We start from the raw sequence: 13358 nt of genomic DNA on the forward strand, positions 1-13358 counted from the left end.
TCAATGCCATAAAAGTTAATGTATATTATTGTATTTCTTTTCTTGCAATAATAATAAAATAGAAAAAAAAAGGGGGGGGGGGGACACAAAAAATAAAACAACCCTTTTCCTCATTTCCGCTCCCCTTCCAGAAGCGTCGCAGTGCAGCTTGTTGGTGTTGTTTGAATATGCACCCGTCCTGTTTTCCCGCGCTTATTTAGAGTGACGTATTTCCTGTCCGTTTGTTGTTGTCTGGTTGAATTCTAACCCATTGATAAACTTTCATTTCTCGTTATCCCAGTCGCGACACGGTGTAATGTAAGTGTCTGTAACTGCCAGTGCTTCAGGAAAGGAGAACACGGAGCTGCTGGTGCTGTTGTTTGGGCTGTAACTGAGCTGTTTATCTCAACCCTGCACATTTACCTGACTACTGAACACCAACCGGAGGCAGGTTTGACCACAGAATGATTAGCTAGTCTTTATTTTTTACCAGATACATTGATGTGTGCGACGCAAACAAACCGGAAATAACACAGTAACATTTTGTGCAAATGGCTAATTCAGGCGGTGAACATGCTAACTGGAGCTGTAGCTAACAGAAATCACAGCTGTTGAGTCACACTGAGGGAGTGGTACAACATGATCAGCTTTTAGATCTAGTTCAGTGCAATGCTGAAGTTTAGCTGAAGGATTTTATAGTGGAAATGTTGTCAGATATGTGCATGCATGCATGTATTAAACAGTCTGAAAAAATACATTTTTAACATCACTTTGTTTTGAAAAAAACTTTACAAAACATATATAAATACATACATGAACAAGGAGCTCACCTTATCATCTTGAATATGATACAATAACAAAGTGAAACAAACACATGGATACACACACAGAAATAATAAAAAAAAAAAAAGAGTGATATGAAAGTTATATCCCAGCTTTACATAAGCTCTCAAAAAACATCAAAAACCTGGTGTTTTTATTTGAAGTCTGAGTGATGAAATTAGAGAGTTGAATTCAAGAAGTAATGTTGAAAGACACAATGTAGATATTGACCCGTTTTTGTTTGTGAATGAAGAAATTTAGTGGTTAACATGTTTGCCTCGCACCTCCAGGGTTGGAGGGGTCGAGTCCCACCTCTGTCCTGTGCGTGTGGAGCTTGCCGTGCTTCAGGGGTTTAATCCGGATACTCCGGTTTTCTCCTTCAGTCCAAAGACATGCGTTGTAGGCTGATTGGCGTCTCTAAAATGGTCTGTAGTGTGTGAATGTTTTTTGCGACTGTGTCTTGTGATGTGCTGACACCGTTCTCTCCCGAGTCTCCTGGCTTCCCGTGACCCTGTGTAGGAAAAAGCGGTAAAGGAAATGGATGAATGGATGGGTGTATAATAGAGTTGGCAAAATATTCAAGAGACAAGTGATCAGGGTCTTAAATCAGCCCAGATTTTTTGTTATATTGCATTCCACAAAAAAAGGGCAGCTGTTTCTTTTAAAAGATTACAAAATGGTCATGTTGCATCATTGTCGGAATATGTAGAAATGTAGGAATTAATAGGTTAGATTTTATGAAGTAATTTTATTATTTTTTTTATTTTTATTTTTTTAAATAAAGAAGTAGACTTCTTTAACCTTATTAGATATAAAACTTGGGTAAAATCCAGTCCCTTTTCCAATCTATATCCTTCATGAAGGATCCCATGTGAAATTTACCCCATGGTGTCACATTTCTTTTCATTTGAAAAATCTTGCGAATATGTTTGTTATTGCAGTTCCTACCTAAGAGGTCAATGCCACCTAGAAGCAAAGCAGGATCTATTATGTTTCCCTCACTAAACATTAGGTGACCTTTTAATTATTTGGTGTAAACCCACTGGGATAGATCTGCAGGGGTATGCGGTTCGAGTTTTGAACACCCCCCACCCCCACTTGAAATATTTCGCAGACTATTGCACCACTATCATGAGCCTGAACTGTTGACACAAGGCAGGTAGGGTCCATGACCCATCTGCAAGCTGCATTAGAAATCAAGATATATCAGTCCAGGCAACATTTTTTCACTCTTCAGCTGTCTAGTTCCTGTGAACCTGTGCCCATTGTAGCCTTGGATCCCTTTTTTTGGTTGACGGGAGTGAAACCTGATGTGGTTTCTACCGTTGAAGCCCAACCATCTCAGGGTTCAGTGTGTTGTACATTCTGAGGTGCTTTTCTGCTCACCATGGTTGTAAAGAGTGGTTATTTGAGTTACCGTAGCCTTCCCATCAGCTCCAACTTGTTTGTCCATTCTCCCCTGACCTCTCTCATCAACCAAGTATTTCCACTTGCAGAAATTCTGCTCATTGGATATTTATTTATTTTTTTGACACCATTCTGTGTGAACGCTAGAGACCAGCCCATCCTGCAGTAACAACCATGCTATGGTCAAAATCACTAAGATCACACTTACCCCGCCAAAAAAAAGGCCAGGCCAGGCAATTACAGCCCCACGTTGCTATGTGTTTATATGCACCACTAGATGTCAGTCTTTACCAGATTTTCCACAAGAGAACAAGTCTTTCCTTTAATCAGTTCAACATTAGTAATGGAGGAAAAATCTTTGCACTAAAATATATAATGTCAGTCGGTACCATTCAAAAAAAAAAAGTGCTTTCACTCTGCCGTGGTCTTCACCTGTTTCACATTGAACATATTGTCTGGTAAGTTGTGTATTTTGAGATTCTGCACTCCAGAGTCGAAGCCACTGCCAGGCCATTTTTAGCGCTGTAACATCACATCACATATTTCCAAATGATGACCCAGCACCCTCCGTGCAGTATGTGCTTTTCTCAGTAACTTAATTTAATCCAGTCTACTGAATGCCGTAGTCAGTTGCTTGCTGCTTCTTATGTACACACTTGCACACACCCTGAACAAATAGTACATTGAGCGCAAATTAGTTGCATTGTATCATATGAGAATTGAACAAAGAGCCAAACCAAAGGGACATGTCATTAGCGCAATGGAGAAGACAGACAAGAGGAGACCTTTTGGTGTTGAAGTGATCACCGTGGTGACCGGAGCTGTGAGGCCAGAACTTGAACGGGGACAGCAGACATCGTATAAGAAGCTGCTTACAGATGTAGCACTTTGAGATGGGGCAGATATCAGACTAAATTCAAATGAAAGAAATAAAGAATGAAGTTTTCAAGTGATTTTTCAAATTGGGTTTTAGGTGCATTGGAAGACAGGAGCTCTAAAGTGATCCAGGGTGTCATGGCAACATATTAATTCAATTGCAGTAATCGAACTGTATGTAGAGACCCCACTTTATGATGAAGGTGCGGGTGATTCGGAAGCTATGCATTTCTGATCCATTTTTGAAGCCATGCAAGTTTTGATCTAAAGACAGAGAGAGAAATCAGTTGTGTTGATGTAGCAGAGACGTCGTTATAAGACCTGCAGACCATGCAGGATTTAGTTTTTGTGTGTGTGTGATTGTTGCGGCCAAAAATTCTTGATTTTTGCTGTCTTTTTTTTTCAAAATTTGTGATGCAATTTGAGTTGTTTTTGGGTTGTTGGTTTTTTTTGTGGAAAACTACTTGAATTGGTGAAATTGCAGTTGCACAAAATGGTTTTGGTCTTTCGCAATGATGTTTGTTGGTAAATGAGACCTTTTAGGGCATTGGCTGAATATGCATTGTGATGTCACATGACGCATCTTGACCCAAATCTGCGGAACTAAAAAAAAACAAAAAAAAAAACCTTTTTTTGTTTGCTTGATGAGGGATTAATTTCTGCAATCGCAAAGTTGCGACATCCTGGAGGAACTGATGAGGTCTACATGGATTTCTCAGTACTGAGTTTGAAAACTGTTGCTCCTGTCTCATCTATAAATATGTTATTTGTTTGAGGAATAAAAATATAGTTGGGGTACTGTTTTCTCAAACACTGTTTTGGAATCATTTTTAATTATAGTGATTATACACCGAGTGGTCAGTTTTATAGATATACAGTGCTTTGTGTAAGGATTCAACCATTTGACATAAATTGCCATTTTTACCATTTGAGGTACAAGTTGAATTTAGATTGGTTGATTAATTTGTGTGGTTGTGGCCTGTCTGTTTTTAGGCGTAATCCTCATCGTTCTCCTTTGGCCCCTCTGATTCCGTGCTGGCTTCTACAGAATGTATTTATGCATGTATTTTTGTGACTTATTGATTTTTATGCTTTCCAAGCCATTCTAGTTAAACACATGAAATGGTTGTGACTTGTGTGATGAAAAGTCCACGACAGCAACTGTTTGGAGGCTGATTAAACTGCAACACCTAATCGTGCTACTGAAACACCTATCCTGTAACTCGGGTCACTCGTTTTGCCCCTTCCAATGCTCGCTGATGGCATAAACGCTGGTCTGCCCGATTGATAATGCACACTGTTGTCATGTGATTGATAGTTGTGTGACGTTAGGTGGTGTTTAAAACAGAAAGTGCGTGTATGTGATATGTAACGGGTTTTGGGGGATTCCATAAGTCATTTCCCATCAGTGTGTTACTTCGAGATGCTTGAAATGATTGCAGTCAGCCAACACCTCGGTTTATACAGTAATTCTCTTCATGTTAAAACTAACGTTTGTGAAGTGCAAAAAGTGTATGAACGAGGAGTTTCCCTGATGCAGCATCTCATTTGATTTCATCTGTAGCTTACTTCATGTCTGTGTTTTTCATTCTTGGTGTTCTTCTTTTTGGGGGAGATGTACTAGAACGCTCTGTGTGGAGTCGTATTAAGATCTGCTGTGATATATTGGCCCTGCTCAGCAGTATCTCTATGGGTGGACAGGACACAAAAGCAGTGATCTCTTGCCACCTGTAGTTTTTAATAGCTCCCCAGAAATGGGTATTAAAGTAATGAAGATAGGGAAGTTTAATCTCATAAGGAGTAAGCCTGGATGCTTTTAAAATAGACTGAAGCGTTTATAAAAAAAAAAAAAAAAAAAAAAAAAAAGACATCTAATCTGCTTTAAACCCAAGTAGCATCTGGTGTGTCACAGTAGTCAAAATCAACCTGTTACTGGTGTGCTGTGAAGTTTTTTTTGTGGTTTTTTTTGTTTTGTTTTTGTTTGTTTTTTTAAACTTCATAAGACTGCCAACTTTAGACAGTTTTGTCAGCTGCTCTGGAACAGCCCAGAGTAGATGGGTTTATCACTCCAGTGAAACAAGGCTTGTTGTCTCTCTGAATGTGATTATGGTGCCTCTCCAGCCTGTGATAAGTTTAATGTTCTTCAGTAAAAGGACTGATTTATCTCATTTGTATGCCATGACGCAGGCTGCACTTTATTGGATGCATTTCTTTGTCTTAAAATCGTGGTTTAAAAGAGTTCCAGATCACAGTAAACCAGCACCAAAATACCAGCACAAGGTCACAACCTTTTTCCTCTTTTTTGGGGTAGGGTAATTAAACATGGCGCAGCGGGAGCATTGCCACCTCACATCACCAGGGTCCCCAGTTCGATCAAGAGATCAGGTTACTGTCTGCGTGAGGTTTCATATGTTCTCCCTGTGTCCTCCGGTTTCCTCCAGACTCTCAAAAAATGTCAGTCACTAGATTGGTTGTAGAGTAAGTGTGTGTGTGTGTGTGTGTGTGTGTGCGTGCTGCCCAGTGTTTCTGGGGTAGGCTTCAGATCCACCCCAACCCTGACCAGGATGAAGTGCTTACTGAAGAGGAAGCTGCTTAAATTATTCACACTTTTTCTAGGAATACATGTTACGTCCGTGTATTGTTTTAATATTGTTTGTAAGTAAATGTGCAGTTTAAGTAAATATTATATTTGAAGATTAAAATTAAATCATTTTATATTTTGGTACACAGTTTAATCTTATTTAATCTTCAAGTGCATGCATATTTATTTGGCGTCATGTGAGGTGTGTTTTGCTTCTTCGTTTTCATGCCAGTAAAAGTTCCAAAGCTTTGTCAGGCTCCAGGCTCCCCCGCCACCCCGTGTAGGATAAGTGGTATGGAAAATTGACGTGTTCAATCTTGTTTGCCAGTAAATTTCCACTCCATATCAAATATACGATCTGTGTTAGATACATTGGTTAGCTACAAAACTTTCAAAGCAGTTAAACGCCTTTCTGGTGATGTTTAAAGCTGCAAGCATCGTCAATCACGTGGTAATTTGACACAAGCTTCAGCACACTGTCGACACGTACTCATTTGGCTGAATATTTTGCTGGTTTTGGCAACACACTCCCACATCTCTGTAGCATCCTGTGCACTCTCGTTATTGAAATTTACCTTTGAATCATCTATCTCTGTTCAATCTCCCTCCTTTTGCGCTGTGCAAGGGGCCTTCTAAGGGGCTTCCTCCTTTCTGTTCCAGCTGGGTTTGTTGACACACGGTCAATCCTGGACCCCAATACCCCCCACTTTTTTTTTTTTTTTTTTTTAAATAAACATGCCTCCTCCTTCCACCTTCTCTGGGTAGTAAAGCTGCCACAGCTGTGAGCTGTATTAGCATAGCTGCCCAAAAGAGGGGGGGAACTAAATATATTACAGCCATTAGCTTTTGTTTGTGAGGTGACAGTTTTAAAACATTGAAGCTTTTCACTAACCAAAGCGGGAGAAGACAAAAGAGCCGCACTGTGATTTTTGGTTTAACTGCCATTTAAATATAGCCTCTGAAGCTTCTGGATCCGAGATAGTACAGAGACGGACTAAGGGACCTGTTGCTCAAATCAAGAAAAGGAACAAATAGAGTAAAAACATCTTGATATTCATGGCATACATTAATGGAGTTAAAAACCACGTGGTAATCCGTGGCATTTTTAGTTGGTTGGGGAAAAAGGTCTTTCAGTCTTTTTTGGGTGTTTTGCAGCTGATGGTGTAATTCTGTATTATAAAATAATCTGGTTTTGAAGCACTATAGACACTTGAGGGAAGAAAAGACTCAGTTTAGATGCAAATTTACATCAGTTAGAATGAATGCATTTGGTTTTGATCATTTAATTTTAGCATGAAATGTCTATTTACATGCATGTGGAGCATTGTTTCCACAAACGAGCAGGATTTGAACCCATCATGTCAGTCAGTTGGTTATTCCAGAGGCCAAAAATAAAATTTCCATCTCTTTTGGGGTGCCTGTGTGTTCAAAGTTGAATTTATTTGTGATGTCACACTCCACAGTAGTGGTTAGTGGTTCATAGAAGAATTTAAGAATCTGCAGTTTTTCATAAGTATTAATTTTTTATTTATTTATTTTTTTTAATATAACCTAGCTACTAGATTTAAATGCTATCATTTTTATTGTGGCACTTGTATTCTATATTTATTTATTTATTTATTTATTTTTAAAGCTTTGGTTGTGCTGTCCATTTTATCTCTGTACTGGTGTTATTGCGGAGAGGTGTGAATTGTTTGCCCAGCACTGGGCTCACACCCCTCCCATTTCCCACCGCCCTGCTCACCAGCAGCTAAACACAGAGTCATGATTACACACAGAAACCCAACGGTATCCTGACTAATCTTATAACGGACTTGCGGCGATAAAATAATGAATTTGTTTATACTGATACCGGTGGAACGGTGTACTGCCAGTGTACTGTGAGAAAGGGTTAATATCTTTTTAAGCGCTTGGTCCACTTGTTTTAATTGAATATAAATTTAAATCTGTTTGCTCTGTTTGTTTAGCCTCTGCTTTCTGTGTTTTTGTGACTGAGTGGTCAATTAAACTGTTAATGGATTATTAGGCTGCAAGAAAATCATAGTAAATCTTGTGAATAAGGAATAAATCATGACAGGGTGTGCTGTTTATAAGAGAATAGACAACGACTGTGTGGACTGACTGGTACCAATCCGACGTCGAGTTATTTCCTGTAACAGCACACCCAAAATGTTGTCTTCTTATACTACAGCAGTTTGTCAATGATTACAGATTTTTATTTTTTAAGGAACATCACATCATACTTTACCTCCATTTATAGTTACATTTAATATTGTGGAACGTCTGTGAAACTAGTTAGTTCCTGTTATCAAGAAACTGTAACTTCTTTATCCTGAAGACTTGTCTGAAAAACTCTGTCTGAAAAAAAAAGCTTTGCCTCTGCTTTACCTCAGACTGTTACAAAGCACTGATACTGGAGACTGCTTCCATAAAAGTTAAATGAATGTCTCCTTACAGAAAGTTTGACAATATCAACTTATCAATCAATTACATGTTGATTTAAAAAAAAAATCTGTTTATTATTAGTCATAGATTATGTGGAGTCCCCGTGAATCAGCTGTTACTATAGAAAAGGAAATGTATTGCATTGAGTGCATTAATATAAACCTGTGATTTTGCTTTACAGTCTGTATTATTGTCAGTTAGAAAAAACGAATCAACATCTTTTGACCAATCATGTGAGAATTCAACAGCACTGCGGTGTAATGCAATGTCACAACGTACCATATCCATTTCTGCAGGTGCAGGTATGAGCAAAGCGAAGATGAGCAGAGAGAGACGGAGCAACCAGCCTGGATTTGGTAGAGTGACGCGCAGCTCCATCACCTCTCAGGAGTCCACTCCATCCTCCTCCCAGCAGAGCAAACCCTCAGACTCGGTCCTGCTCAACGACCTGAGCCTGATGAGAGTGAGCGAGCTGCAGGCCTCATTAGCACGGTGAGATAGTGCAGTGGCTTTCTTAATTGCACTAATTAGTATGAATTGTAAAAATTACATGCGTTCTACTTATCATTTCAGGAAAGGGAAGCCATCAAAAGCAGGCGCTGACGTCAGTAAGAGCATGTCAGGTCGCTCGGTCCCACGGGGAGCTCTTGAGACTGTGGGGCGACTGATGAAGCTGGGTCGCTTGCGTAACGTGGTAGTGGTGGCCGGCGCTGGAATCAGCACAGCCAGTGGCATACCAGACTTTAGGTAAGAGTTCCACTTTGTCCCAAGCACTGCATGTATTTCTCCACTTCCATTTTTAATGTGTGGTTTGTTTTTTTTTGACAACAGTGCTGCTGAATTCTTTAATCTGATTGGTTAGAAGGTATTGATTAATTTTGTCGAAAAGCACGACTTCGCTGTAGTGTCAGCTGCAATACTGGCCTAGTGTCAGCTAAATCAGGGACTTATGTGGTAGACATTCACATAATTTAGGCCTAATAATAAGCGTATTTTAAACATATTTAATGGTGAATAACATATAGCTGTTGTTTTGATCAGGCTTTTTGTAAGTTGCTGTTTATGAACGAAGAATCATTTTTGAAAGTCCGTGTCTGTGATGAAGCTGTTCCTTTAAGTTGTCCTCTCTGAGGGGGACAGCCTTCAGGACACAGGACTTTGTGATTTGAGGTTTCTCTGTAACAAGACAAGCTGCAATTCTTTGTCTTGTTAACCTTGAGAGAGGCTGCTAATGGAGCGGCTGTTTATAGCTTTTGTAATAAAAAATTATAAGGGGTGGGGAGACTTGTTTTTGTGAACGTTCCACAACATTGCGTGTAACTATAAACTGATACGCCTTTCTTTTTTAAACAGTTGTAACCACTGGATATTAGAAGAATAAGCCACTTTTGGGACCTGCTGTTTAAATAATAATCAAATTCAGCATAGCATCCAGCATCGTGTTTTATTCCGTAATTAAATACAACTGTCTTCTCATTTCCTGTTGCATATAGTTTTTCAGTTATTTATTCCACTGCCATTACTTCGTGTGGTTCTCCCCCCCCCCCCATCAGAACGCCAGGCACAGGATTATACGCCAACCTGGAAAAGTACAACGTTCCTTACCCTGAAGCCGTGTTCAATATCGACTACTTCTCTGATGACCCTCGTCCTTTCTTCTCGCTGGCCAAAGAGCTGTACCCTGGTAGACATCGGCCCAATTACATCCATTACTTTATCCGCATGCTGCACCAGAAAGGTCTGCTGCTCCGCATGTACACCCAGAACATCGACGGCTTGGAGAAAAGTATGTTGAACGAAATTTTAATAGAGCTTTACAGCCACTTTTTTTTTTTTTCTTTTTTTTTTTAAAGAAAAAAAAAACAGCAGCAATGATGCATGTATGTCTTCTGCTCTTTTCTTAGTGTGTGGTATTCCTGAGGATAAACTAGTGGAAGCTCATGGAAGTTTTGCGACGGCCTCCTGTCACTTGTGCTATACACCGTTTCCTGCCGATGAAGCCAAGGTGATGCGCAAACGGCGACTAACCCTAACGGCTCTACATTATCATAACGATCACCTGTATTTCATGTCCTTTTTAAATTTTCATTTCAGAAAGCCATCATGAGTGACAGTGTCCCCACATGCACGTTCTGTTCTGCCACAGTCAAGCCGAACGTTGTGTTTTTCGGAGAGGATCTACCTGAAAAATATTTCCAAAATGAAACAGACTTCCCCAAAGCAGACCTGCTCATCATCATGGGCACTTCTCTAAAGGTCAGACTCCTACATAATAATCATCATCATCATCATCATCATCATCATCACAGACCTTCAGAAACAATTTGAAATGATAATATAAACACAGTCTCAGCTTTTTCACTTTACACACAAGGCTAGTTTAAAGTACGCCCTTTTTGTTTTTCCTTTATTTGTGGTAGATCGAGCCCTTTGCCAGCCTGGTGAACACGGTTAAGTCCAGAGTTTTACGTCTGCTGCTGAACCGACACGCAGTTGGGCCGTTTGAGCGTAAGCCCCTGAGGAGAGGAGACTACGTGGAGCTGGGAGACCTGGTGGACTTGGTCAGAAGACTTGCTGAGATTCTGGACTGGCATGCGGAGATTCAACACCTGATGAACAGTGATGGGAACGGGGTATGTAGTGGTGTTCAGCTAGTAAAATTTCTGGTATAAACTCTGGTCCATGTGTTTGGTTAAATAAAGTGCTATATAACGGCTGTAGAAAATGGTTTAATACATTATAAGCAGATCCAGCCAAAGATGTAATTACAGTTTTAAATCATTGCTACTCAGCAGTATTGAAATGTATCCAAGGCATAAAGTGTAAATTGCCAAGTATATGTTCTGCTGATTTTATTACAGTTCAGTCCTGATCTTGGGTTACTGTCAGTGTTTTTCCTCATTTGCACATATAGGAGATGTGATGGACTTTAGAGGGCTACAATCTTAACTAAATAAAAATTGTTCACTGTTTTTCACATTAAAGGTGAAACTTTATAAATGTAATTTTTTTCAACACTGGAAATTAGCAAGGTCCTCCTATCAGAAAATAACTAGTCTTGCATCTGCATACATGGCGACTCATGTCTTTAACGATAAGGGATGATTTATCTACTAACTGCCACAAAAACCTGAGCTAATTTTCACTTTCTCCGAAAAGCTCATTGTGTCAATGTTTTCCAAAGCTTTTCCCCCCTCCTGACACAGAAGTGCAGAGATTGCAACCTTCACTATTTAGACCAGTTGTCACCAACCCTGTTACTGGAGATCTGTCTTCCTGAAGACTTTAAGTCAAACCATAATCTTGCCCATCTGACCATCCAATCATTGCTTTAAGAAGTTCTTGATCAGCTAAAGCAGGTGTATTACATGTTGTTTGGAGATGAAACCTGCAGGAAGGTAGATCTCACGGAAGAGGGTTGGTGTGCACTGATTTTTAGACTCTTGTGGCCAATAAGTGAGCTCTAGGTGGCGTTTCTGAGGCTAAGAAACGGAAAATAACAAATTTGAAGGAGTGTAGCGTTCCGCTGTATAACGTTGTTCTTTTCTCTAACTCTTTGGAGTTTAATTTGACATATAATCAAATTTAATCCCCTTTAGGATTTGCAGGCCATCCCTATGGTGATATCTGCTCCTCACTCAGAAAGTGGACAGCAGCACAGAGCCTGCTCCTGCAGCAACAGTGAAGAGAGTGACTCGTCAGAGACGGACAGTAAGAGCACTTGAGTTATGGAGTAAACTACAGTCACCTGCAGTCCCAGACCTCTACACTTATAATAGTGATACTGGCCACATTATCCTTCTTTTTATTTAAGGTAATATTATGTGGGTGTCTTTCTTGATGTGGCACTTTCTTACCTCTGTGAACATTTGAATAGGATATTAAAATAAAATATTTTAATTATCTCCACATGCAGAACTTTTCTGTCCTCCATCAGTTTTATTTAGAGTTTTAAACCTTATGCGATTACAAGGCAAAGTATGAATTTTAATGGACATAACCCATGGCGTAGGCGTGTGTGTGTGTGTATGTGTATGTATGTGTGTTGGGTCGAAGTGTACTCTGTGGAACTTGGAGCGGGTCCAGCTCCGAGAGGACAGTGCTAAATTAGCATGGGAGGCGTGACCTCCTGAGTGTGTAGTGTCCTGCTGTGTGTGTTTTCACAGGCACGGCGGTCTCCAAGCTGGGGCCTCCCTCCAAAACTCTAATAAATGTCTCTGCTTGGCAACAAAGACCCAATATCCTGCTGCTGTGTGTGTATGTGTGTTTGTGTGAAAATGTGTTTTTGCTTCTTTGTGTCAGTGTGAGTAAATGGCTGTCAATAGGGTGTGTGTGAGAGAACGGTAATTTTGCTCACCAGTGTGTAATTGAGAGAAAGCAATTATTCCATTTTGCACAGTCGATTAAATAATGATCACGTAATCCTCATCGTATCTGCTCGTACCTGTTTTTGGTTCATATGTCGAGGTACTCGTAAGAAGTCAGAACGTGTGTCTTAAAACTTTGGATTTGTTCAGTTTCAGACTGAAGTATGGAATTTTTCATTTTAAAAGTATTTTAAGTGTTCTCGGTGTGTACTTGGTGTATGGACGGTAACTAGATCTGAACAGTTCGGGGAAAAAAGTTATTCTGGATTATCAGATGCTGCTGGGTTTTCTTGTGTTTTTTTTTTTTTAAACACATTACATGCATTGTATCTGTTTGATCAATTTGATATTAAAAGTATTTAAGGTCTACCTACCTGTTCATTTTTTCTGAAAACATTGTTGTTAACCCCTGTTTTGAAGTATCCTTTTATGATGCATACTGGAAAAGAGGCCATGTTCATTTAGTTTAGATATTTTTACAAATTGCCCAATCAAAACAGATGATGTAGCTTGTGTTAGATTATGTGATTGAGTTACATTTTTTTTAATCAGCATTTGTCTACAAAAGTATCAGCCTCATGTGGTACAATATGTCCTTCCTAGACCGCAGGGCATGTCTAACATGGTGTATATTTCAGCACTTAAACTAAATTCAGCTATAAGCACTAAAAACAAACTGTAATGCAACAGGATGTTGAACAGAACACAGACTGACCAATTCCTAATTTAAACAGTTTAGTACAGTATTAAAAAATGACAAATAGACAGTGTGTGTAGTCTATCATACACGTGCATAATCAAGGAAATAAAAATAAAGCACTTAAATATTGAAAATACCAATCTATATTATGTTAGAATTCCAGAAAAATGTCAGGAATATT

At 39.5% G+C, this 13358-nt stretch overlaps 1 protein-coding gene across 1 annotated transcript; it reads left to right on the plus strand.

Moving 5' to 3' along the window:
- Positions 1 to 126: 126 nt before the first annotated feature.
- On the plus strand, positions 127 to 12846 carry si:dkey-103i16.6 (SIRT1 domain-containing protein). The gene is made up of 8 exons (XM_017466407.3): positions 127 to 426; positions 8407 to 8602; positions 8684 to 8857; positions 9664 to 9896; positions 10015 to 10115; positions 10205 to 10366; positions 10531 to 10743; positions 11710 to 12846. Exons 2-8 carry the CDS (start codon positions 8415 to 8417, stop codon positions 11833 to 11835), a joined length of 1197 nt encoding a protein of 398 aa, XP_017321896.1. The 5' UTR covers positions 127 to 426; positions 8407 to 8414; the 3' UTR covers positions 11836 to 12846.
- The last annotated feature ends 512 nt before the right edge of the window (positions 12847 to 13358 follow it).

Source organism: Ictalurus punctatus, chromosome 4, assembly GCF_001660625.3.
Source record: "Ictalurus punctatus breed USDA103 chromosome 4, Coco_2.0, whole genome shotgun sequence".
Classification (NCBI taxonomy): domain Eukaryota; kingdom Metazoa; phylum Chordata; class Actinopteri; order Siluriformes; family Ictaluridae; genus Ictalurus; species Ictalurus punctatus.

Coding starts and splice junctions, on each gene's coding strand:
- si:dkey-103i16.6 (XM_017466407.3), top strand. CDS start 8,415: ATGAGCAAAGCGAAGATGAGCAGAGAGAGACGGAGCAACCAGCCTGGA. Junction 10,116..10,204: donor TTCCTGCCGATGAAGCCAAG/GTGATGCGCAAA, acceptor TTTTCATTTCAG/AAAGCCATCATGAGTGACAG. Junction 10,367..10,530: donor TCATGGGCACTTCTCTAAAG/GTCAGACTCCTA, acceptor TATTTGTGGTAG/ATCGAGCCCTTTGCCAGCCT.